At 52.7% G+C, this 24,196-nt stretch overlaps 2 protein-coding genes across 4 annotated transcripts in view; one reads left to right on the forward strand and one right to left on the reverse strand.

Moving 5' to 3' along the window:
* Positions 1 to 11,085, forward strand: part of STAT3 (signal transducer and activator of transcription 3 (acute-phase response factor)) — a 21,753-nt gene extending 10,668 nt beyond the window's left edge. The window contains exons 10-22 of one of the 3 annotated variants that reach the window (XM_012656702.1): positions 660 to 722; positions 826 to 919; positions 1,023 to 1,070; positions 2,974 to 3,057; positions 3,804 to 3,902; positions 3,997 to 4,132; positions 4,867 to 4,919; positions 5,150 to 5,244; positions 5,378 to 5,517; positions 6,014 to 6,226; positions 9,576 to 9,618; positions 9,904 to 10,016; positions 10,488 to 11,085. In XM_012656702.1, coding sequence (XP_012512156.1) covers positions 660 to 722; positions 826 to 919; positions 1,023 to 1,070; positions 2,974 to 3,057; positions 3,804 to 3,902; positions 3,997 to 4,132; positions 4,867 to 4,919; positions 5,150 to 5,244; positions 5,378 to 5,517; positions 6,014 to 6,226; positions 9,576 to 9,618; positions 9,904 to 10,016; positions 10,488 to 10,543 — 1,237 coding nt within the window. In that variant the 3' untranslated portion in view covers positions 10,544 to 11,085. The remainder of the gene's footprint in view (positions 1 to 659; positions 723 to 825; positions 920 to 1,022; positions 1,071 to 2,973; positions 3,058 to 3,803; positions 3,903 to 3,996; positions 4,133 to 4,866; positions 4,920 to 5,149; positions 5,245 to 5,377; positions 5,518 to 6,013; positions 6,227 to 9,575; positions 9,619 to 9,903; positions 10,017 to 10,487) is intronic. The other 2 variants (XM_012656704.1, XM_012656703.1) reach the window with 2 other exon arrangements.
* A 4,001-nt stretch (positions 11,086 to 15,086) lies between these two features.
* Positions 15,087 to 24,196, reverse strand: part of LOC105820251 (signal transducer and activator of transcription 5A) — an 18,904-nt gene continuing 9,794 nt past the window's right edge. The window contains exons 6-19 of the mRNA XM_012656705.1: positions 23,974 to 24,104; positions 23,588 to 23,739; positions 22,958 to 23,113; positions 22,355 to 22,534; positions 20,272 to 20,359; positions 20,049 to 20,171; positions 19,569 to 19,661; positions 18,907 to 19,113; positions 18,242 to 18,336; positions 18,016 to 18,146; positions 17,438 to 17,593; positions 16,698 to 16,749; positions 16,266 to 16,370; positions 15,087 to 15,293 (exon numbers count right to left, since the gene is read on the reverse strand). Of these exons, the coding sequence (XP_012512159.1) occupies positions 15,131 to 15,293; positions 16,266 to 16,370; positions 16,698 to 16,749; positions 17,438 to 17,593; positions 18,016 to 18,146; positions 18,242 to 18,336; positions 18,907 to 19,113; positions 19,569 to 19,661; positions 20,049 to 20,171; positions 20,272 to 20,359; positions 22,355 to 22,534; positions 22,958 to 23,113; positions 23,588 to 23,739; positions 23,974 to 24,104 (1,832 nt within the window). The 3' untranslated portion in view covers positions 15,087 to 15,130. The remainder of the gene's footprint in view (positions 15,294 to 16,265; positions 16,371 to 16,697; positions 16,750 to 17,437; positions 17,594 to 18,015; positions 18,147 to 18,241; positions 18,337 to 18,906; positions 19,114 to 19,568; positions 19,662 to 20,048; positions 20,172 to 20,271; positions 20,360 to 22,354; positions 22,535 to 22,957; positions 23,114 to 23,587; positions 23,740 to 23,973; positions 24,105 to 24,196) is intronic.

The following is a 24,196-nucleotide window of genomic DNA, read 5'->3' on the forward strand; positions in this document are numbered from 1 at the left end:
TATATTTCCAGCTATATCAGAGGGGGTGCTCTTAGTTACGGGTAACAGCAAACCTTTACAGAAAACCCAGTGTGGCTTAAATAATAAGGAAATATGAAACCCAGTGCAACTGGGAATGCAGAGTGTGGGCAAGGTCCTGACGATGGTGAAATCAGTGACTCAATGATGTTCTCACAGACCCAGGATCTCCTGTCTCTCTCTCTTCTCTGCTTTCATAAGTGTCACCTGCACTCTGCAGTTCCCTTCTGGGTTGCTCCATGGTTGCGTATAGCAGTTAAGGCCATATGCTTCCTTGCACATGTTCAGCTGAAGCTATGGAATCTAAATTGAGTTGGGGTATAATTCCCTCTCTTTGGTCTGATGGAGACAATGTAGGTCGTGTCCTCACCCCTGGACCATTGCTGTGGCATGCTCTGTTCTGATGAACTTAATGGTCAGGATTTCCCTGCAGGTGCAGAATCAAGGTTCTGTTAGGAAGGGGGAAAGTAAGTACTGGGGAGACAACCAACTGTGCCTACTACTTAAGCATGTATAGGACTTTATGTCACACATATAAAATGTAACAAAACAGTTTAAAGAAATTCCGAGGAGCACAGGAGTTTTTCCATGACGGTAAGTAACAGGTAGTCAAAGTAGGCTTTTGGAAGAAACATGGGACCTATTTTATTAACAATGGTCTGTGTTCTTAACAGAGACTCTGGGGATGTTGCAGCTCTCAGAGGGTAAGTAAATTCAGCCTGGAGGCTTCCTTTTGTTCTATTTAATCTAACTTTATCCTCTGGCCGCTCAGTCACTTATGTGGTTGGTTTTTCTCCTGTGATTCAGATCCCGGAAATTTAACATTCTGGGCACAAACACAAAAGTGATGAACATGGAAGAGTCCAACAACGGCAGCCTCTCTGCAGAATTCAAGCACTTGGTATGTACGAGGAGCCTGGACTCCCCTTCATGAAGGGCACCTGAGAGGGGGGGAGGGTAGGGGCAAGTCTCACCGTGACAGACGGCTTTGTCTTTTCTTACAGACCCTGAGGGAGCAACGATGTGGGAATGGGGGCCGAGCCAATTGTGACGTAAGTTTTGTTGGGGATGAAAGCCAACTGGGGAGAAAGAGAAAGAGCCCTTCTTATTGCCCAGAATTGGAGACATCAGCCTATTTCAGCTGTAGCCATTCAGAAAGCCAAAGTGACATGATCAGAAGTTATGTGTGCCATGGAGATCTCTGGCTTGGAGCATTTCCATGACTGTCTGGGAGTTAGCTCCTTTCTAAGGAGGAGTGGAAAGTCCCTTGCTGAGTAGATATCCACACCCATTTGGCAGAAAAGGAGCTTTCCACCTTGCCGGGGACTTTCCAAATTCCCCTTCCAACTTCTGCCAGCTGATGCTGTTCGGCGTTTTTTCACTTAGGTGCGATAGAAGGTTTAAAAGCAACAAACCTTGTTAACCATTAAAACAAACAAACAGCCTGTCTTGTTCTTTGTGCCCCTTATTTATTTTCTGCCTTTCATTGATTCAGATTATTGGATTCTTAGTATCAGGAATAAATTTTAATAGATAAATGTGACCCAAAACTAGTTATCAGTCATTTAAAAAAATTGTGACACCTGTTCTTTTTCTGATGTTTATCCCCCGAGCCATTCTTATTCTATAAAATGTAGCAGTCCTTTAAAAAAAAATAGAATTGAATTTATAATACTCGACAGTAAAGAGTGAAGTGGTCTATATGCAAAATATATGACATGTTGATTTAGAAAAAGCAAGATATAAAATATTTGTTTAGTATATTTGTTTAAAAAAGGCACTACACTGTTTATATGTATTCATATACATGTATTAAAAAATTCTGGAGGTATATACACCAAACAGTGCTTATGTATTAGTGCTGCTGTTAGTATCTGAGGCTACTCTATACTCGCTCTGTAATATTTGCATTTTAAGCAGAATGTATGACTTTTATAATCAGAAAAAGTATTTTAAAAAGGAATTAGAATTCCATTTCTGAGAATTCATTGGTAACTTATTCAAAATAAGATTCTATATTGCTGATGTGAATAGAAATTGTTACAGTCACTTTGGAAAATAATTTGGCATTATAAAAAATGAACATACCCTGTAAACCACAGTGCCATTCCCAGGATTTAACAATAGAGAAATCTTTGCACATGGGTATCAGAAGACATGTACAAAATGTCACAGTAGCCTGATTGTAAGCTCTGAATACAACCCAAATAAATACCCATCAACACTAGAATGGTTTGTGGTATAGTCGTGCAATAGAATACTATGCGGCTGTGAAAAGGGATAAATTGCAGACACAACCACATGGATTCATTTCCCATTGTATGAAAAGTGAGTCACAAGAGAATACATATTGTATAAGGTTCACAATCATCCCAAACTGAACAATACCTACATTGTTTAGACAAATAAATATGGTAAAGCTAGGGAATGATAAACCCAAAAGATAAAATAGCAGTTACCTCTGTTTGTTTTCTTTTTTTGAGACAGGGCTCACTGTCTTGCCCAGCCTGGTCTCGAACTCCTGGCCCAGGCCTGCATGACCATACCCAGCTGCAATTAGCAGTTACTTCTAAGGGAGGAGGGAAAGGGAAAGGGTTGGGGAAAGCCACCCAGAGAACTTCAGCGGTAATAGTTTCTTCTTTAAACTAGGTGGTGGTTTCACAGGTGTTCATTGTTACTCTTTGTGCCTTACACATTTTATAGTACCCTATTGGATCTATATAATATTATCACACACACTGAGTAAAAGATTAGGTTGATGATCAGAGCATTGGAAGGTCTCAGTGTTGAAGAGAGCATGTGCTCCATGGTGTGTCCCTGGCAGTTTGTCTGTGGCCACCTGGTGGCTTCCCCTTCTTGCTGTAGTAAGGCGGTAGCGTGTAGCTTTCCTCAGCTGTGGCTGTTAGCAACGAATGCCATCCTCTCTGAGGAAGAGAGTCCTTTTCATTCCTCTAGGCCTCCCTAATTGTGACCGAGGAGCTGCACCTGATCACCTTTGAGACTGAGGTGTATCACCAAGGCCTCAAGATCGACCTAGAGGTGAGTTCTGCAGCAGAATCAGCGTGGGTCTGTGTGCAAGGGTGACTCAGGAGAAAAACTTCTGGCAGGATTTTTACTAAAGAAGGTGGAATGATTACTGTTTGCTAAGTACTGTATTTATTTTTGCTTATTTTTCTCCAAAAAATTCTTGATATCTCATCTGAGAATAAAGTCCTGCTATAGTGCTTAGAAGATACATGTATACTCAGCTTTCAGCAAACTCAAGATGAAAATCTATATTTAGAAATTGATTAGGGCTGACTTTATAAAGCTTGGGCAAAAGAGTCTTAGCAGCCAATGTTTTTATATACAGAAGATCATGGTATTTATACGTTCTCTTTTCCCAACTTTCTTGAATTTTAAATTAAGATATTCCTGGAAAAGCAGGAATCTTAGTCTTTGATTTCTGAGACCTTTCTGTTTCATGGGAAGATACAGCTTCAATTCTTGGAGAATGCCTTCCGGGTCTTAGAAATAGGGACTCCATGAATCCTGGGTCAAGCTTTGAGCAAGGCAGACTTTGCAAGTGACCGTTCATGATCAGATAGCAGCCCACGTCCTGTGGCCGGTGTTCAGCATTCTCTCCATGCTGGATGTTGAGCTGGCTCAGTCACACTCTCGCCTAGAGTTGGCACCGGGTGTGGTTGGTGCTATGTCCCTTTATTCCGAGCCCTGCAAGATATAGGTGAAGAGACTTTCGAGGCAGCCCCTTTGCCTCCCCGACTCATTCCCCACTGACTCCACAGACCCACTCCTTGCCAGTTGTGGTGATCTCCAACATCTGTCAGATGCCAAACGCCTGGGCGTCAATCCTGTGGTATAACATGCTGACCAACAACCCCAAGGTTAGTGCCCCGTCCTCTTATGATCTCTTGGTACCTAGTGCAGGTCGTTAGCTCCATCTCTCATCTGAATGAGCAAATATGTTATTCTCGACAGAACGTGAACTTTTTCACCAAGCCCCCAATCGGAACGTGGGACCAGGTGGCCGAGGTGCTGAGCTGGCAGTTCTCCTCCACTACAAAGCGAGGGCTGAGCATTGAGCAGTTGACTACGCTGGCGGAGAAACTCTTGGGTCTGCATTTTATCCCCCCTCCCTCCTACCCCCCTCAGAAAAGGGATCTGGCCCGTGGGGCTGTTCATTCAGGCCATGTTTCCTGAGCATCTGCCTTGAGCAAGGCGTCAGGTTGGGGAGGCAGGGCGCAGCGGCAGTTTGCACCCCAGTGGTCATTTATATGAGGTGGGAGGCAGATTTCTTTTCTCCCGGTCTCTGTCTTCCTTGCCCTTCTAGGCTACCACTCTGTCTAACCTCAGATCTTTCAAGTGCATTTTAGAAGGTGGAGCTAAAGGCTTCACATTCCCTGTCCATTTCTTCAATAAACTGTAGGCTAGTTTTAAATTTTCCTTCCCTGGGAAAAAAATGTAGTAGACTGTTTTATGTTCTACCTGGACTATAATTAGCTTTGTCCTAATAAAGCTGCCACCACCAAATACTACCTTCTAACACTAGCCATTAGCTTGCTAGTGTGTGCTGCTGCTCCCAGCCCACCCCACGAGGCTGGGGAGAGCAGAGGGACTCGCTGCACCATCCACTACCTTTGCTGTGCTATAAAACGTGGGCAGGGCATATGATGGGATTGGGGCGTGGGGGGTATGTTTGTACACGACATACACACGGGGGCGACCTTCACATACATGAGAGCCAGTGGTGTCATGGCCGATTGTGGGACAAATGCCTGTGTGTTCTGTTTTAAGAAATACCATCTTGATTCAAAGCTGAAAATTCACTATTCTTTTCTTTTCCTTCAGGACCTGGTGTGAACTATTCAGGGTGTCAGATCACATGGGCTAAATTTTGCAAAGTAAGAAATCTTGTTAAATCCTTGGGGGTCACCTCTTGGGAGTGAGAATGCAGTCTGCAAGGTTGTCAGGGAGGGATCTGGGCTTGAAGGCCCTGAACTCTTGGTCCAGCGGTCAGTAGGACCTGCTGGAAGGTAGATGGGCCTGAGGACTGTGGTGATGCGCTGTGCCCCGAGGAAGGGAAGGGCTGGGGCAGCGGTAGCCTTGGCTTTCTCATCATTCTTTTCTCCAGGAAAACATGGCTGGCAAGGGCTTCTCCTTCTGGGTCTGGCTGGACAATATCATTGACCTTGTGAAAAAGTACATCCTCGCCCTTTGGAATGAAGGGTAGGTTGAAACTCTTGTGTCTGGCAGACTGCGCACAGGTGTAACCAAGTCTCACCCGCGCTCTCAGCAAGCCAGCAGCGGGGGGGAAAACCCTGTTTGCCCAAACAGTGTTGTTCCTCCGCTTTGGCTCCAGGTACATAATGGGCTTCATCAGTAAGGATCGGGAGCGGGCCATCTTGAGCACCAAGCCCCCAGGCACCTTCCTGCTAAGATTCAGTGAAAGCAGCAAAGAAGGAGGAGTCACCTTCACCTGGGTGGAGAAGGACATCAGCGGTAAGCTTGGCTCCCCCACCCCACCTGGCGGCTGGTGCTGCAGCCTCAGGGCTGCTACTAGTTCCAAGCACCTACTGCCCCCTAGTGGGAGGATTTGGCCTCCGGCTCCCCTGCCTCACTCAGACTTGGGGGTGACTTCTTTCCTGTGAATTCTTGCAGCTGAAGGATTGGTTTGCCAGTTTGTTTTGCTTGCTCCAGTGGTGGATGTTTGTCTAGAAATTTGCAGTTTAGCTTTTATTCTTCATCCCCTTTCTTACTTACTCTGTTAATATATCTTATGCAAGTCGTTATCTTCGAGTTTGTTGCCTGTGACCCAGCTGGATAGCCTCTTCTAAATTAGAAGGCAGCCTGGATGTTTCTATGGTGCCAGGCCACTGGGAAGGATATCCAGGGTTTCAAGTGCCAGGCTGGCCTAAGTCTTTCCCTGTCGAGGCAAGATAAAAGCAGTTTTCCCTGAGATTACCCAGCCATCTTTCCTTCCTGTATCGCATGACAGGTAAGACCCAGATCCAGTCGGTGGAACCATATACCAAGCAGCAGCTGAACAACATGTCATTTGCTGAAATCATCATGGGCTATAAGATCATGGACGCTACCAGTATCCTCGTGTCTCCACTGGTCTATCTGTACCCCGACATTCCTAAGGAGGAGGCATTCGGAAAATATTGTCGGCCCGAGAGCCAGGAGCATCCTGAAGCTGACCCAGGTAGTTGTTGATTTTCCATGTTCCTGGCATTTAATTCTTGGGAAAAGTTGAAAATTGCAGGATCCTTCAGGGATAGACTGCATAACCTGTGGAATCCTTATTCTTCCCAATGGGAAGGAACTTTGTAGTGAGTGCTTTTTGGGTTGACTAATGGGATTTGAGAGAAGAGAAGACTCAGTCACTAGTCCTGCCCCACAAGGAGTGCGTGAGTCTAAAGGGGGAAATAGTAAACACACCTCAAACATGCTTAAGACACTGAGGAGACGATGAGGACAGGGTTCCTTAGCACCAGGATGCCCAGCTAGCACAGTGCTGCAAGGGGTGAGACCCAGACCTCTGTCCAGCGTGCTTTCCCCCTTCACTGAACCGTGTATGTGGTGTCAGGTGAGCTGAAGGAACGCTCTCTGGAGGAAATGATTGTTAGCACCGTTGGAGCATGGTTCACACTAGAGTCGGGGAGCATTGTGTTTGAAGGGAAAGACTGGCTGGAGGGGCGTGGAGTTGGTATTTAGAATGTGCAGCTATTGAAAATAAGATTTCTTTTTTTTTGAGACAAGGTCTGCATCTGTCGCCCAGGCTAGAGTGCAGTGGCACAATCAGAGCTCGCAGCAGCCTTAACTCTGGGGCTCAAGGGATCCTCCTACCTCAGCTTCCTGAATAGCTAGGACTATAGGTGCACACTACCATATCCAGCTAATTTTTAAATTTTTTGTAGAGATGGAATTTCACTATGTTGCCCAGGCTGGTCTCAATATCCTGGTCTCAAGCAATCCTCCTGCCTTGGCCTCCCAAAGTGCTGGGACTATAGGCACAAGCCACTGTGCCCAGCAAGATATTTTTTAACGTGTGAGAGGATGCGTATTTATATGTTATATATGAATTATTTTACATTAAACTTACAATCTCTGGGGCTATCCTCAGTGTGGAGGGGCAGCCCCGACCTGCTCCCATTCAGCACTTGCTGCTTTGACTCTCTGGGTTCTCTGTCCAAATCCTGATGAGGAGTTTCTGATTTGTCATTCTTTGTTTTTTAGTTAACTTTTCTTAATCATAGAGCCAGTGGTGCGCTCTTTAAAGTGATCCTTCTCTGCCCCAGTTGCTTTTTAAAAAACTGTTTTTGTCCAAATAGCGTGCACACACACACACACACACACACACACACACAACCCAACATCCCTCCCACTTTTTCCAAGGAATTCCTTCCGAGGAATTTCTTGGGGTGGGGAAAGAATGAGCCTTGAAAGAGGAAATTTGAGCTAACTGACAATTGACTTTCCTTTCTCCTTTGTTCTAGTGCTGAGTTTTGTTCACGCTTAGAAGAGTGTAGCTCTCACTTCCTGTCTGCTGCTTATCTCTCTGTCCACGTGTGCTTCGGTTGGGAGATCTGTTTATCAGCCCCTGCCACACTACTTTTTGTTCCTTCTGCAGGGGACGTTGAGGTCCAAGTGCTGGTCGTTCTGACTAATTTTGCATTCAAGATCCCACCCAGGCTGAGGCCGCATCCTCCATTACCATCTCCCCTCCTGTGGGCTGGGAGGCCAGGTCCTTTTTGCCTGGAAACATCAGTGCTTTCCCAGGGGCACGGCGCTAATCACGAGAAAGGAACTGATGACTTGAGTGGTTTGCCTGCCCAGTGGAGGGCTCGGTGTGAGCCTGGCAGTGGGGTCGGCTGAGGGGCCCTGTGTTAACACGGGAATCTAAAGGGAGATGAGCCTGCGACCCTTTCTTCTCTATCTCCACTGCAAGAGTATTACGGCCCGAGAGTCTCAGAGAGAGATCCCCTCATCAGGACTCTTCTCTCCGCCCTGCTTCTCCATCGCAAGCCCACGCAGTATTTCCTTACAGCTTCAGGGGGAGATGCTGAGCCGTGTACAAGTGAGATGAAGTACATTTACAACCTTGCATGAAGCCACACATAAATCCCCTTTTAGCCTTAGTTCTTCTTTGCTTCTCCTGTCCCATCTCAGGCTGAAGCTATTTTTCTCAGCTATCTCCATCACTGGAGAATTAAACCCTTTTTTTGTCTAGGGCATCAGCTCCCCCCAGGTCTGGGCCAAAACAGTTGGATTTATAGAACTAGAACCTTGCCTCAGTAGTTCCTTTGGATTTTGCACTGACTTAATCTGTTTCTTAGCCAAAAATCACCTCAGATGGCAGTCCAAGAGCTGCTCCACGATGCCTTTTCTCAGATGGTCATCATACTTTCTTTTATTTTTATTTTTATTTTTTTTGAGACAGAGTCTCACTCTCTTGCCTGGGCTAGAGTGCTGTGGCGTCAGCCTAGCTCACAGCAACCTCAAACTCCTGGGCTCAAGTGATCCTACTGCCCCAGCCTCCTGGGTAGCTGGGACTACAGGCATGCGCAGGTCATCATGCTTTCGATCCCAAACCCCACGCTTCATGACTGCACTTCCCTCAGCCCACCCATCCTGCCCCCTGCCTCCTAAGTGGTTTGTTCACTTGAATTCCCAGATTTCATGCCAATGTCCCCAAGCCTCCTTGACCTCTTGGTGCAAGCATTCAGGGTCTAAAATTTATTTATTCTAGTCCTCACATTTCTAGCTATAGAATAGGAATTATAAATGACAGGGATCATAGACAGTTGGCGCCTCCTTCTTCCCCCTCCCTCTTATTTTATGCATGAGAGAGAAAGCTCCTTGCCCCTGGTCTCTTAGCTATTGAAGACATACTGGTCTCCTGTCTCCTACTCTAGTGGATTATACTGTACCACAAAGTCATCTTCCCTGCATATAGAGAGTGCTTTTTATTTGATGTATTTATCCAACCAGGCGGTTCTAATGCCCTCATCTAAAAAGTGATAGAGGGAGGTTAGTGCTGATAGAAGGTATAACCCTCGGCTTTGGAACCACGAGCATCAGCAGCCTCCATGTTCTCTTAAAGACGCGGGGATGCTGGTGTCCGTGCTGGACACCATGCAAAGGCTGCATAGGCTTGGCTCCTGTATGCACAGGAGTTACCTGAGAGATACGACCAGGCCAGAATAGAATCCTCAGACCACATGGAAGCGGTTAAACGTTTGCATAATCTAGGGAAAGAATGAGCACGTGGGTGACATTAGTTTAGGCTCAGGTGGAACAAGGGTGTGCTGAAAAGTGTCTGCAGCTCAGGAAAGCTTTGTGGGAGGAATTGAACTTCAAAACTGCAAGTGCCTAGGACATCAAACAGTATATGATGAGGGTGGGCACCCCTGTGGGGCAGATGGAGGTTTCCAGACAATCTTGGTGTAAGGACAGAGTGAGTTTCAAGTCAGCCCTGGTGAGGCAGACCGCTTCCTCCTGCCCTGTACTCAGAGGGAGACCACAGTCAGTAAGCCCCGTTTTCTTCTTCCCAGGTGCTGCCCCATACCTGAAGACCAAGTTTATCTGTGTGACCCCGTAAGTCCTTCCCTTCCCAACTTTGCCTTCATTTCTAATGTCCTCAGTTATCCCTGGGAATAGGACAGGGGGTGAGAGTTATCCTGTGCAGGGTTGGAAGCCCCTGGGCTATGTTTAGTACTCAAAGTGGCCTTGTGTGTTTAAAAAGCTTGAGCTTTTATTTTTCCGTTGGAGACCAGAGTTTGATGGCTTGTGTGTGTGTGTTTTGTTCTTTTTTTTTTTTTCTCCATTGTGTCTTGTCAACCCTGCCCTTCCCCCTCCTGTGCTGCTCCCCATTTCCTACAGAACGACCTGCAGCAATACCATTGACCTGCCGATGTCCCCCCGCACTTTAGATTCATTGATGCAGTTTGGAAATAATGGTGAAGGTGCTGAACCCTCGGCAGGAGGGCAGTTTGGTAAGTATTTGGTTGGCAGACGTTTGTCCTACGAGGGAAGTCAGTCCCCTTTGTGTGGTGCTCACATGTGCAGAGCCAAGAGTTGGTCACCCAGAACGGTAGAAGGAGGTTCTAGAGCAGCGCTGTCCAACAGAAATGGAAGGCATGCCACGTGTGTAAGTGTAAATGTTCTAGTAGCCACATTAGAAATAGGTTAATTTTCACAACACATTTAACCCAATAAACCCAACATACTGTCATTTCATACGAAGTCTTTGAAGTCCACTGGGCTTTTGACAGCCACAGCACATTTCAGCTTGGACGAGCCACCTTTCAAGTCAGTAGCCGTGTGTGGCTTGAGGCCGTGGTGTTAAACAGGCAGGAGACTAGACGGCAGCGTGGCCTGAGCCCTGGCCTCTGAGGGGCTGCGGGTGTGCCGGCCAGCTGCAGAGGGCAGGCGACTGAACTGGCTTTCCCTGTCTGTCCCTCCAGAGTCCCTCACATTTGACATGGAGTTGACCTCGGAGTGCGCTACCTCCCCCATGTGAGGAGCTGAGAACGGAAGCTGCAGAGAGCTAGGACCGAGGCGCCTACCTGTGTTCCGCCACCCCTTACACAGCCAAACCCCAGATCATCTGAGACTCCTCACTTTGTGGTTCCAGATTTTTTTTTTTTTTTATCTCCTACTTCTGCTATCTTTGAGCAATCTGGGCACTTTTTAAAATAGAGAAATGAGTGAATGTGGGTGATACGCTTTTATCTAAATGCAAATAAGAATGTGCTGAGACCGTGATCAGGGGATGTGGAAGGGGGTGGCTGAGGGGGAAAAGGAAATGTCTTGTGTTTTTTGTTCCCTTGCCCTCCTTTCTCAGCAGCTTTGTGTTGTTGTTGTCAGACAAGTGCCTCCTGGTGCCAGTGGCATCCTTCTGCCTGTTTCTGTAAGCTAACGCCACAGGCTGCCTGTAGCTACATACTCCTGGCATTGCACTTTTAACCTTGCTAACATCCAAATAGAAGATAGGACTATCTAAGCCCTAGGTTTCTTTTTAAATTAAAAAATGAGAGTAATTAAAGGGCAAAAAACATTGTATCAGCGTAGCCTTTCTGTATTTAAGAAAACTCAGTTAACAGCCTCCTTGGTGCTTTAAGCATTCAGCTTTCTTAAGGCTGATAATTTATGTAATTCCTGAGATGGGCTTCAGATTAAACCCTAAAAAGACATCTGAAGCTGCAGCCTGGGCTTCGGTATTGAAATAGGAAGGTTTGGGGAGAACCTAAGCATTTTAGCCTTTTTTTATAAACATATTTTTATTTTCCCCATAACATGTTGGCCTTTTGGTGGGTAAGGCTGGGCAGAGGGTGCCGACACCTTACTTACTCCCTTCTTCCGTGGACTTCGGCTCCTGGTTCAGAGCCTGGGCGGTTTCTGTGGGTGCCTTACCAGGGCCAGGATGATTCTGCTTCCTTCCCCCTCAGGCTGCCTGACCGTGCGAGTGGCATGGAGCCTTCTAGTGTCTAAAGATCCCTTGTCCTATTGCTTTGGGAATCCCGATCTCAGGACCTCATGAAAGAAGAGGGAGAGAGTTGTAGGTCGAACGTGACTCAGACTATGGGGCCCCAGCGAAGTGTCTAGTTGAGCTCAGGGAATACAGTTCTTACCCCAGTTTCTTGGTGATTCCCAGCAGCACCTGTAATTGCCCCTTCGCTTGGCCAATGCAGGGTAAAGCTCACTGTAAACCCGAGGTCTCCCCTCATGTAGGAGTGTACACCCGGCCTCCCCCCGAGGCTGGTGACTGTCTCCTTCCCACAGGGGCCCTCCAGGTGAGGCAGAACCACCTATGACCTTCCACATGGTCTGTGCCTCAGCCACTCAGCTCACCTTTACCATGTATTTTGGAACACTTAGCATGTGATAGGTTGGCCTCTCTGACCCAGAGGCATGGCTAGATTTGGCCACACAAAACTACTTTGCCTCAGTTGATCAGAATTTCCATGGAATTCTATTAGTTAGACCCAAATTAGCTAGTTTCTGAATTAGGGAGGAGAGGACCTTCTCTCTAAGACCAACAGGGTTCCCCATGGCCATCCCTGTCCTGCTGCCTGGAAAGGGTTGATGTGTGACACGGAGTTCTCCCTTCTCCAGCAACGCTCTTTAGTACATGATAAGCTTAACTCGTGAGCTGAGAGCGTATCTAGAAAGGTGAGACTTGGGCTTACCACTGGGTTTAAGTCACAGGGATCTAGGGCAAGGGTTTGGGCTTCTCCGGAGCAGACACTGTCAAGTTCACAGCTGTAGGTAGCATGTATATCTGGTTTTAACTCTGATTGTAGCAAACGTTCTGAGAGGAGCTGAGACTTGTTTCCCTCCCTTAAAGAACAGGGTCCTCAGGACCTGTCCGCTTTCTCTCCACCCCCGCCAGGTCGAGGCATTCCCGTGGATCGCTTAACCTACCTATGAGGTGGTTTGTAAGCTGCTGTCCTGGCCACTGCATTCAAATTCCAATGTATACTTCATAGTGTAAAAATTTATATTATTGTGTTTTTGTTTTTTTTGTATATTGCTGTATCTACTTTAATTTCTAGAAATAAAAGTTATATAGGAACCATCTGATAGCATGGCAGCTCTGTCTGGCTGGTGGTGGCTCCCTTTTCCCCTTCAAGTTCTGAGGGGACCTCACACATGGGTCGGGCAGGGATAGGAGCAGAAAGGGTCTTGAGAGGAGACGCTGCCTTAGCGCCTCATTCCTGAGCTGACGCAGGCCCCCCCTCTTATGTCAGCCACCAGCCTGGTACCTGGAGGAGCAAGGGGTCATAGTTCAGGGCCAACAGTGTCAGTGGAGGCTTCCCTCGCCCCTCCCATCCAGAGCTGCTGTGTCCTGTCTGGAGTCAGATAAGCTACCTAAGGGGGCTGGGGTGTAGATACTCCCACCCCAGGCCCCAGTGCCTCCCCTTCCACAGTTGGTGCCTTTATCACTTCAGTTCACAGTGGGGACAGCACGTAGACATTTCACCGGCTGGTCGCCATGGGCCCCTGGGCGGTGGGCAGCGATAATTCAGGGAAGCGGGCTGCGACCTCAGCTACTTCAGCTACTTCAGCTCAGCTTCTCCCCACCCCCTGCCCTCTAGCCAGCGCCATGGAGACCGGCGCTGCCTCAGACGCGAGCGCCTTCGCCTTCGAGCAAGCGCCTTCCCTCGCAGAGAGCAGAGATGGAAGCGGAGATTAGTGCTGCGGGCGCCCGCTTCCCTCCCTGCCACCCACCACCCCGCCAGCCCCGGGCCCCTGCCCTCCTCCAGCACGGAAGAAACCTGCCCGCGGGGCCTCACTCCCCAGCCCCTCACCCCGAGGTCCCCAGGGACACCCCGGACTAGCTGCAGCTTGGCGCCAGGGTGTCCAAATGAGAGACCCGTCCTCCTGCCTCCACCCGGCCTCCCTCAGGGTCAGCTGTTTGAAAACACAGCAGCTGCTGGATGGTGCCACCTGCTGGTCCCTGGAAGAGGCCAGGGAGGGCGGGACTGCTGCTGGTTCTCACAGCTGCCCGGCCCCAGAGGGTGGAGAGCCATCTTGGCGCTGGTCCTCAGCCCCCAGCTTTGAGGCCGCTTACAGCGGTAGCTACTGAGGGGAGGCCGGACCACAGTCCTGCCCGGCCCCAGGGCTCCCTCCCCAGGGGTTCCTGCCCCATCTTTTCCTGAAAAACCTCGAGTTCCCTGCTTTCTTGGGAATATATGGCCCCCAGCCTAGTGCCTTCGCCTTCTGAGAAGCACTGACAGTATTCCAGGGGTGGTTGGCACCCTTAAAACCAGAGAAAAGGGAGCAGAGTTGTAACTTCAGGCTAAAAGTTGACACCGTCAGCCACACAGGAGGGGCGGAACAAAACGACTCCAGCTCCAGGGATCCCCAGTTCTACCAGCTCCCCAAACCAGGAGCCACAGCAGCAGATTTATGAAAAAAACATTTTATTCAAAAACACTTACACAAATGTGTGGTCTTTGTACAAACTACAAAAGACTCCCTCTCCACATCCCCACCTCCCTTCAGAGATGTTTAAGCCTGGGACTCGGGTCAGCTGCCCCTGGCTGTGGGCCGCACCGCCTCAGAGGGAGGGTGTGGGGCTGGGAGCAAGGCCGCCTCAGACCACAGCCCGTTATGCAACAGCGGAGGCCTCTTCCAGGTCCCACCTCCCAGGGGAGCCCAGCGAGACCAGCTTTTAGCCCTCACTCCAGATTCCGCAGGCACGCAGCAAGTGGCTGCCTGGCCACTTGTCTCTTGCTGCAGTTTTTTTTCCAGGAGGGAGGGGATCAGCTCTGCAAGTCCCAGGTCCCCTGTTCACCCACCATGTCCTAGACGAGTCCTTTCCTCCTCTCCAAAAAGCAAGGTTGCAAACAAAAAGGCAAAGAAAGAAGGTCAGGCCTGATGGGAGGGGAGGGGATCCAGGTGGAAATTCTGGGGGCAGACTTGAAGCCCAACCTCCTGGTTCAAGGACAAGAGGCCAAGTACAAACTCAGAGCAGCCGAGACCGCCTTCACTCAACCCAGCTCCACCGTGGTAAGGGCATGACCATGGGCCGAACTCTCAGAGGGGTCACAGAAAGTCTGGAGTCCACGTTCACTAAAGTATAAAGTATTACTCAAAAACGAGCCCCAACCTCCCTCCTGAGGGAAAGAATCAATCAGACCAACACTTGTGCGTGAGGACAGCTGCACAGACATAGACAAGTATACACTTGGGAGGGCGAAGCTTCTCAGGAGTGAGACTTTAGCTTAGAGACGCTGTCTCCTTTCCCTTCTTGGATAATTTCGTTCAGATAGCTGCCGAGCAGAGGATGGAAACAGGAGGGACAGGCTTGCCTGCACTGAGCACCCGCAGTGACAGAGGCTCAGTCTCTTCCACGACGGAGACAGACCCAGCGGCTCCTGGATGCCTGGATCTGAAGATGGGCCGCTGCTGCTGCTGCTGCAGCACACACCCAGGCCCGCGCAGGCAAGGCAGGCACGCCTCGTGCACAAGCACATACAGGCGCACGCATCCCCGTGCTGCCTGCGAAGGCATCAGTATGCACAGCAATTCTAAAATCACAATTAATATGAGCTCTCCACATTGAATATCGTTTCCCAAGGGAAGCGTGGGATTCGAACATTCAGGAGAGGGAGCCTCTGGCAGGAGTGAAGAGAACAGCAGGCGGGGAGAGGCGAGGGCCAAGATTGTCTATGGGTCGGCGCAAGAGCTCCTCCACGTGCCGCGCTACATCCATGCTCTCGTCCAGGTCAAATTCTCCGTCCTGCTCAAGGACAGGGTCAGGGCTGGTAGAGAGAGAAGGATGTCAAAGGCAGCTGGCACGTCTCGCAGCCCCAGCCCTGGGGGGCAGCCCCTCCTGCTCCCCACTCAAGCCAGTCTCATGAGAACAGGACTAGTCCTGGCCAGACGCCCCCAGCCCCACCCCAAGCTGGGTAGCAGTCAGCCACTGGCTCCTGGGGAGACGCCCTAGTCTACTCACACCTCATCAAATGATCTTAGGGAATCCATTTCCCCTCTCTCCTTGTCCTCATCTGTAAAGCCAGGTGGCTGGGCCAATGAGCCCTGCCTACCTGCGATGCTATTCACTTAAACTAGGCACCACACTATTCGCCAAGCACCTACAGCGGGCTGGGCCTATAACCACCGTATTCCAATTATCACAGCCACCTGTAATGTAGGCATTCACCCCACTTTATAGAGGAGGAAATTGAGACTTGGCCGTGTTAGGAAACTTGCTCTGGGCCACCTGGCTGTAGGTGGTGGGATCAGGATTGGAATCTGGGTCTTTGTGACTCCCAAGCCTTGGTGGTCCCACTGGAGTTTGCTGCCACCCAGACATGCAGCCCAGGCCACCCCTAGTAAGACACAGAATTTGTTTTCTACCCCATTCCCACCTGACTCTTACGGAGAAGCACCCTATAGCTGCCTGTATCTGGCCCTCACAACAGCCTCCCTGTCCGAATGCTTTACCTGCACCGTCTCATGTAATCCTCACCCCATCTCATGAGGTAGGTGTTCCTGCCTCATTTTACAGATGAGGACACTGAGCATCAGAAAGGCCCAATAATTCTCCTAAGGTCACCCAGCTGGTCAGCACTGTAGTGAGGACCGGCTCCTGCAATGTCTAGCTTCAAAATGCTCTCTGTGTTTTCCTGGCTCATCTTGCTCTCCCAGCACCCAGGCCTTGCTCAGACCTAGAGGAGCCCTAGATTCCTTTGCCCACCACCCCTGCGGACCCCCATGAGAACACCACCTACTTCGGTGGGTACATGTTATAGTGAGGCTGGGGGCACACAGATGGGGAGGGCGCATGGTCCATGTACGTGGCGCTGGCCCCGGCGTCTGCAGACACGTTCACAAACCTGCAGGAGGAAGCAGGACAGAGCCTCAGCCACCAGGGAGGGCAGGGGGTGCTGACCTGGGAGGGCAGGGGAGGGCGTTGGGGGGCATCTTTATGTCTTTCTCGGGGTGTAGGGGATGAAGTGCCCCACTCGGCCCTGGGGCTCTGGCTGCAGGACTGGGCCCTGGGTACTGGCCACAGCACAACCAAGCCTAGGTCCCTCCCTGGGGCCGAGTCAGGTTTCCTGGGGTGGGGGATTGGAATGTGGGGGCCCAGGAACAGGAGAGACGGCAGTGTCTGGGGAGAAGACAGGCGGGCGGAGAGCCAGAGCCGGGCCCTGGACACTTACTCAGGGACCACTTGCTTGATCTGTGGCTTCACGTATCCGTCACCTGCTTTACCTGCCAAAGGGAGAACGGTGGTGAGAACCAAACTCTCTGGGAAGTCCCAGGTGGGGTGGAAGCCCACCCCTCTGCAGTCTGCCTCCTGCCAACACCACCCTGGGGCCTCAGCAGGGATGACATTTCCCAAGGACTCTCAAAAAACACCTGCTGATGGATCCAGTCTGAGGGTCCCCGAGACCCCGGCTTCAATGCCAGTCCTACCCCTGGTTCCTATTCTGGCCATTTGCTCGCTCTCTCCCTGCCCTGACCCCTGCCGAACTAGAAGCAAACCCAACCAATGGGTCTGGGACAGGCTGAAGAGGAAAAACCTATGCCCCTTTCATCTCACACTCAACTTGGGGGGAGGTTTGAGGGTGGGGAGTGGAGACGGCAGCCGGCTCAGGTGGGAGCAGAGCAGGGACTGGGCGTGAACTGTCCAGGCGCTGCCCGGCTCCCTGCGAGGGTGCAGAAGTGAGAATCCACGCAGCTTTCCCTTTGCCCACAAGCGAGCTGGGATGGGTTTCACTTTCCCTCTCCTCAACTGAGAGCCCTCAAACCCTCTCCACGATCCCATGGGCCAAAACCCACAGGGGGAACAGCCCCTGGGCTCTTCCCAGGGAACCCCCCTGCCCAGACCACGGGCTCCGTCTATGGGCTGGGGGAGACCCAGGGGGACCAGGCAGCAGGGCCCTGGGGTGGGACCCACCGAGCACAGGAGTGTAGTACTTGGAGAAGACCTCATCCTTGGGGCGGTCGGGAAACACGTAGATGAGATAGCTCAGGTCCCCCAGCCGGTCAGCCAGGGACCTGATGGAGAAATCCCGAGTGGTGAACGGTTTCAGGTTCCACAGGTTGCGGTCCGCTGCGAAAAGGACAACTTCATTCCCACAACCACTGCCAGCAGGAGGGCCAAGGTTGTGGGGGTTTCAGGCCGACTTGGGAGAAATCCGGGCTGTTACCAGCCTGCGCTGCACGAACATTCTACTCGGCACCTGGGCGAGTAGACACAGACAGGGCTGGTCGTGGCAGAGGAGAGGGCACGAAGCTGCCGGAGGACTCGCCCAGGAGCTCTGGAGTCTACGGGGTGGCGATTTTACGTTCTCCCAAATGGAAAATGATAGAAAGGGAATACATTTCCAAGCAACACTCCTCCCACACCGAGCCCAGCCCCCAGCTTTCCCGGTGGGCACCTTGTGAGAACGCAGGCCTGAGGGAGGGAGGGTGCGGAGCAAGGGGACGGGAGCCAGGGCCCTGGGGCTGCACGTGGACAAAACGGGCACTCACGGGAGTCAAACTTCCAGGCAATAGTGATGCCCCCAATTTCTGAGTCGCTGAAGCGCAGCAAGAAGGTCCCATCAGGCTTGTTGATGAGCAGGTCATGGGCCTGCTGCTTATTGACAAAACCGAGGATGGCCCTGGTGCACAGAGCATTGAGTGTCACTGCTGGGCCAGCAGCCACTGTTCCCAAGCCAAGGCTGGCCTCTTGGCCCCCATGGTGCCCGTTCCTCACCCGTCATTCCAGTGGGGTTTGTGGTGCTTCTTCAGCACCTCCATCACCCCGTCGAACCACTGCCAGAAGGTGTAGTTCCAGCCTGGCAAGTTCTCCTGAGGGCCCCCGGGAAACCCCGAGTCAGGGCTGCTGTCCCGGGTCACAGGGGGCCCAGGAAATGCAGTGCCCTCTTGTCCCCACCCAGCCTTCTAATTCCTCACCCCTACTGGCCCCCACACTCTGGCATTCCACAAACTCGTGTCCTTGGGGCCCAGAGAATAACCTCACCTCACTCCTAGACACAGGCGCCCAAGACAAGCCCACGGGTAGGAGTGGGAGGTGTGAGGATGGGACCTCCAGAGTCATTCCTGCCCCCTCCCCTCATTTTACAGATGGGGAAACAGAGGCACAGAGGAAGGAAGGAAGGAAGGGGCTTGGCAGATCAGTGAACAGGTCTAGGACTAGAACCCGCAGATCCTGACTCCCTGGGCTCTGGGTTCTTCCGTCATCCTGCTCTGGCTCTCACGGCTGAGCAGCCCCCACCTGCATTTCTGGGGTCTATGAGCCCCCGTTTCTCCTGGTGGTGGGAGAGGGTGGGGTGCTAGCCCCGGGCAGTAACCTGTGAGGCAGGGCAGTGACAGGACCCCATGAGCCAGGGCGGGCAGCTGAGGGCCCGGGCTCCTCACCCTGTTGAACTGGGACCAGGACACGGACATGTTGCTGTAGTCCTCGAGGTGGCTGCTGCTGTTGTTGAACAGTTTCTGCGCCAGGAACACGAGGTTCTCCTTGGTCAGGCCCCGGTTGCTCTGCACTTCGGCCTTGAATTTCATGTTGAGCGCCTCACACAGCTGCGGCCACAGCACTTTGTCAGGCACGGCGAATGGCACCCTGCCCTGAGAGGGAGGGAGAATGGGGAAAAAGGCAGATGCAGGGAGTTAGTAATGTTTACACACGCACGTGCACACACAGGAGATACACAGACACCAAGAGACGGGGGACTGAGAAAGATCCAGAAAGGCGACACAAACACAGGGGAAAGGAAGTGGGGGTGGGGCAGAGGAGGGCTGAGCATGCAGGCTAGAGACCGGGGACCCCAGCCACAGCCGAAGGAAGATCCGAGACCAGGGCCCAAAGACCAGGCCCCCAGACCCCAGAGACTCCAGTCCAGAAACCTGCAACCCAGGCAGAGCCCGATGACACGCCCGAAGGCAGGCGCCCTTCCCGGCTCACCTTAGGTCTGGTCTGGCCTGGGTGGGGAACAACCACTCAGTAGGGGCCCAGGGGTGGGGCTGACCCCAGGAGAGTCCTGGGGCCTGGGGGGCTGAGGTGGGGGTCCCGAGGGCCTCACCGGCTCAGCAAAGGCGTTGTCCCACAGCACGGTGGCCGTGGCATTGTGGTCCTGGCTGCCGTGGACGATGACAACCACTGGTAGGGACAGAGTCTACAGGAGTGAAGGGAATGAGAGTTGAGGGGGTATGACCACCATCTGCCCTCCGCTTAGGCAAGACACCAACCCCCCTGCCTCACCCGCAGTGCCCACCACAAGCCCCTCCCAACAAACCTAGGCACAAGCAAACAAAAAAATACAACCTATTTCTTCTGAGCCCTTTGCCTGAATTGTGTGGGCTAGTCCCAGGCGACAACTTAGCACACAGGTACCCGCAGAGTTAAAGAGGGTTTCTCAGCATCACGGGGTCACTGGCCGGAGACGCACGTGAGGACTCACAGCTCTCTGGCCTCCCCAAACCAGCCAGGTGGCCCCAGACAGACCCCTTCACCTCTCTGGGTGACCTGCAGGGATGGAAGGGCTGGGGGCGGGGACACTCACCTTGACCTGGAACACAAGCTCATTGCTGCCAACACTGAACTGAGACTCAAACAGGACAGTGAACTTCTCCTCTGTCACGGACTCCGCGCCCCGCCGGTCAGCACGCTTGATCCTCTTCAGCGACTGCAGAGCGGGAGGTCAGAGGGGGACAGGGAGATGGCGGCGGCTTACAAGGACTCCGCTCTGGGCAGACCTTCCCTGCAGGGCTAGGCGCTGTCCTCACCATGTTCCTGAAGTGGGCGCTGAGGGTGCCCGTGGCTTGGTGATACTCCATCACGCAGCAGTTGTTCAGGATCTCCCCGCTGCACTCGCTGCAGAGGACGGGGGAGGCCCAGCTCCACGTGGGTCCGGGCCAGGAGCAGGGTCCCCTCCGTGCCTTGGGCTGGGGTCTTTCCTCTGGTCAGCCCTGCCAGCAGCCCGTGCCCTCCACCCCCAAGAACATTCCTCAGTGTCTCTCTGCCCATCGTCCTGAGAGTACCCAAGACCAGGTCTCCAATGGTAAAGTCTGGATCTCTGTCATTAGCCTGAAATTCCTTCGGCACTGAGATTAATGTGGGGCCTCTGGAGACTTCTGGTAGCTTCTGGTTCACTTAAAATAAAAGTCTTAGCCACAGCCTACGAGGACCCCCATGATCAACCCCTGCCCACCTTCCTGGCCTCACTGAGCTCCTCTCCCCTCAGTGTGGACACGCAAACCACACTGGCCTTGGCTGTCTGCTGAACAGGCGAAGCTTGGTGCCTACCTCAGGACCTTTGCACTTGTTCTTTCTGTCACCCCAAACACTCCCGAACTTTTCCTCCTTCGGGTCTCAGCTCAGAGATCCCCTCAGAAACAGCCCCCTTGTGCACCTACCTGCTGTTGCTCACCATGCCAGCCTCCACCAACCCAGCCCCGAACACACATCCAGATGCCAGGATAGCACCCTATTTTAATTTTCTTTCTTTCTTTTTGATACAGAGTCTCACCCTGTTGCCTTGGCTAGAGTGCCGTGGCGTCAGCCTAGCTCACAGCAACCTCAAACTCCTGGGCTCAAGCGATCCTCCCGCCTCGGCCTCCCAGAGTACTAGGATTACAGGTGTGAGCCACCACACTCAGCATGTTTTAATTTTATTTCTAGAGTTTATCACTTGTTGGTGCCGCCTTATTTTTCAAAGTGCATTATTGTCTTTCTCCCCAGCTAAAATGCAGGCTCTAAGAGAGTGGGAGCCTTGTTCATCTTCTTCCTCATTGTATCCCCAGACCGCGTGGCAAGCACTCAGTAAACATTTTTAATTGGATGACAAAGTCAAGTCTCCCACATCGCTCATTCACTCACTCACTCATTCATCCACTGCATACTTTGCGGGACACCTGCCCTGACCCTGGACCCCTCCAGCCCCTTCTCTGGCCACTAGATTCTTTCTCTGTATTCCTCCCTCAGGTCATGGCACATGTTCTCTCCGCCCCTTGTCACTAGCTACCTCCATTGAGCTGGCAGCCTGAGACTAACCATCCTCTTTTCATTCCTGCCCCATGACGCCCTCCGCGTGCCCTGTGCATCTCCCTGGTCACACGGCTACCCCAGTACTCGTTTCTCACTGTCAGCCGCCTGCTCTGCTAGTCCACAGCTTGGGCAAGGAGACAGTCAAGCTCTGTTGGGATCACAGTTGCGTCCCCTCCACTTAGCACAGGTACTGGACCATTAAGCGGCAAAATACTTACTGACCTACTATGTGCAGAGCACAGGCAAGGCCTGGGGAAGGCTTCTGAGGAGGAGGAGTGTAGTAAACCCTGTGTCCTTGATGTATGACGAACCCACTTACAATTTTTCAATTTTACTGTGGCGCGAAGGCCACTCAGCAGAAATAGGAACGATACTCTCTCTGATGCCAGGCGGTGGCAGCGAGCCGCAGCTCCACTGGGCTGTGTGATCGCCAGGCAAACAACCGATACCCTGCAGGCGACTATGTTCCCAGATGACTTTGCCCAACTGTAGGTTAATGTAAGTGTTCTAAGCACATTTAAGGCGAGGCTAAGCCATGATGTTGCGTGTTTAGGTGTCCTAAATGCGGTTTTGACTTACGATATTTTCAGCTTACAATGGGTTTATCAGGATGTAACCAAATTGTAAGTTGGGGAGCATCTATGTACAGGAACAGAGTAAACTAGGGAGACATGAACATGTCTATATCCCGGGACAAAGGACAAAAGGGAGGGAGGCAGGACTGTCCCCAACTGCATAGGACCCCAACAGCTACAGAATAGAAGCAATCCCCAAACCCGAGCTTGGGGAGAGGCAGGCAGTGGGAGGGAGAGGCACAATTACTTGCGGGTGTTCTCGTTCTTGAGCAGGGACTTGGCCTGCTGCTCGCTGATGATGGTGGCCTTCACCTGCGGGGGGTTCATGTGCACATTCAGCTTCCCGCCCACCAGCAGGCGCACGGTGGCGGCGAACTTGGTCTGGGTCTTCAGGACCTGAGGGGGCTGCTTCTCGATGATGAACGTGCTGCGGGGACACAGTGACCACATGGACCGTGAGACGCTGGCTCAGGGAAAGGGCTCCAGGGCCCTCTGTGTGTTGGGGGCGGGGGCTGCCTCCCACGGGCTCAGCAAGTGAAGGAACAGCACGTGGCACAGCACTGCTCCCTGGGAGGCAGGACATGGTGGGGAGGGGGAGGCACAGGGACTCAGCAGCTGGCAGGGGCTGCAGGGCCTGAGGGGACCTCTTGTAGTGTCCACAATACACACTGGGCAAGGGTGGCGCCAGAAGCCACAGCAACTGGAGAAGGAGCGGGCAGGGGCGCGAGGCAGAGAGGCAAGAGGGAAGCAGAGCTCCTGGGCCAGAAAGCCCTGCTGACCCCACACCCCCTAACCGCCGCGACGGGAGCTGGCCCTGCCCTGCTGGGTATGGCCGAGAGGCAGCAGTCACCTGGTCACCAGGGCTGAGATGATGTCTGTGATGGTGGCATTGACCTCGGCCAGCATCTCCTCCACTGGCCCGGGGATGGGCAGCTGCTGGCAGAGGTGCTCAGCCCTGCGGATCTGCTGCCGGTTCTGCCAGATGATCTCGGCCAACTTCTCACACCTGCACGAGAGCCGCAAGGCCAGCAGGAGGACGATGGCTTCTCCTCCAGACCCCAGGCCGGGAGCCTGGGAGGCTCCCAGCCTGGGCAGAACCCCCAAGACACAGCTCCACCCTCACCCAGCACTAGGTGTTGTGCTTTTCCCGCGCCTCCTACCCACTGGCGCAGAGCAGAGCTCCCTGCCTTCCAGAAGTGCAGAGAAATACACAGAAGAGTGACCCTGACTTAAGTCCAACCAGCTCAAGCCACACTCTGCACACGCCAGCCCTGCCCCGTTCCCCAGGACAGTGACTCCCCTCCTGGGGGAGGTGGCACTGATGGGGGACCAAGGTCTGTATCAGGAACCAGGCCCAATGGTGAAATAAGAGCCGTCACAAGGCAGAGGGGGCCTGCTGCACGTGCCAGCGCAGCAGGAGGAAGCAGCTGGTGCCACCCCCCCGCCCCTGCCCCACGAGCCCCCGCCCCATGCCCATTACCAGGACTGCAGCACGTCCAGGCTGCCCTCGGGGGGCCCGCCGTTCCCGGCCAGCTGCTGCCGCCGCTTCCACTGGATCAGCTCGTCGTCCAGAATGATGGTCTGCTGCTTCCGCAGCAGCTGCAGGGTCTTCTGGTGCTTCTCGGCCAGCTCCTGCAGACAGGTGGGGACAGCAGGCCCTGCTGGGCTCCCTCACACAACTCTGCAGGGCCCGGGGCCCAGGCCTCCCCTGACCTGCTCCCCCTCACACGCCCCCCAGGAAACACGGATCTGGACCCCTGCTCTCCTGGGTCCCGCTCTCGTCCTGGCTCTATCCCTCTGTCGGGTCCCCAGAGACTCAGGACGGGGCGCTCCATGCCTGGGAGGAGGGACCGGCAGCCCACTCACCACGCGGTACTGCTGCAGCGTCTGGGCCTCGCGCTGCAGCCAGGCCTCCAGGGACACCTGCTTCTGCTGGAGGGCCGTCTCCCGGCTCAGACGCTCCTGGGGGCTCAGCTGGGCCAGCTGGGCAAACTGGGCTAGAGGACGAGACAGGACACCACGGCCGTCATCTCCCAGCGTCCGGCAGGAGCCCCGAGGAGCCCACTCACCTGTTCTGGGGCAGGACTCT

This window comes from Propithecus coquereli, unplaced genomic scaffold (assembly GCF_000956105.1).
Source record: "Propithecus coquereli isolate 6110/MARCELLA unplaced genomic scaffold, Pcoq_1.0 Scaffold515, whole genome shotgun sequence".
NCBI classification, from domain to species: Eukaryota; Metazoa; Chordata; class Mammalia; order Primates; family Indriidae; genus Propithecus; species Propithecus coquereli.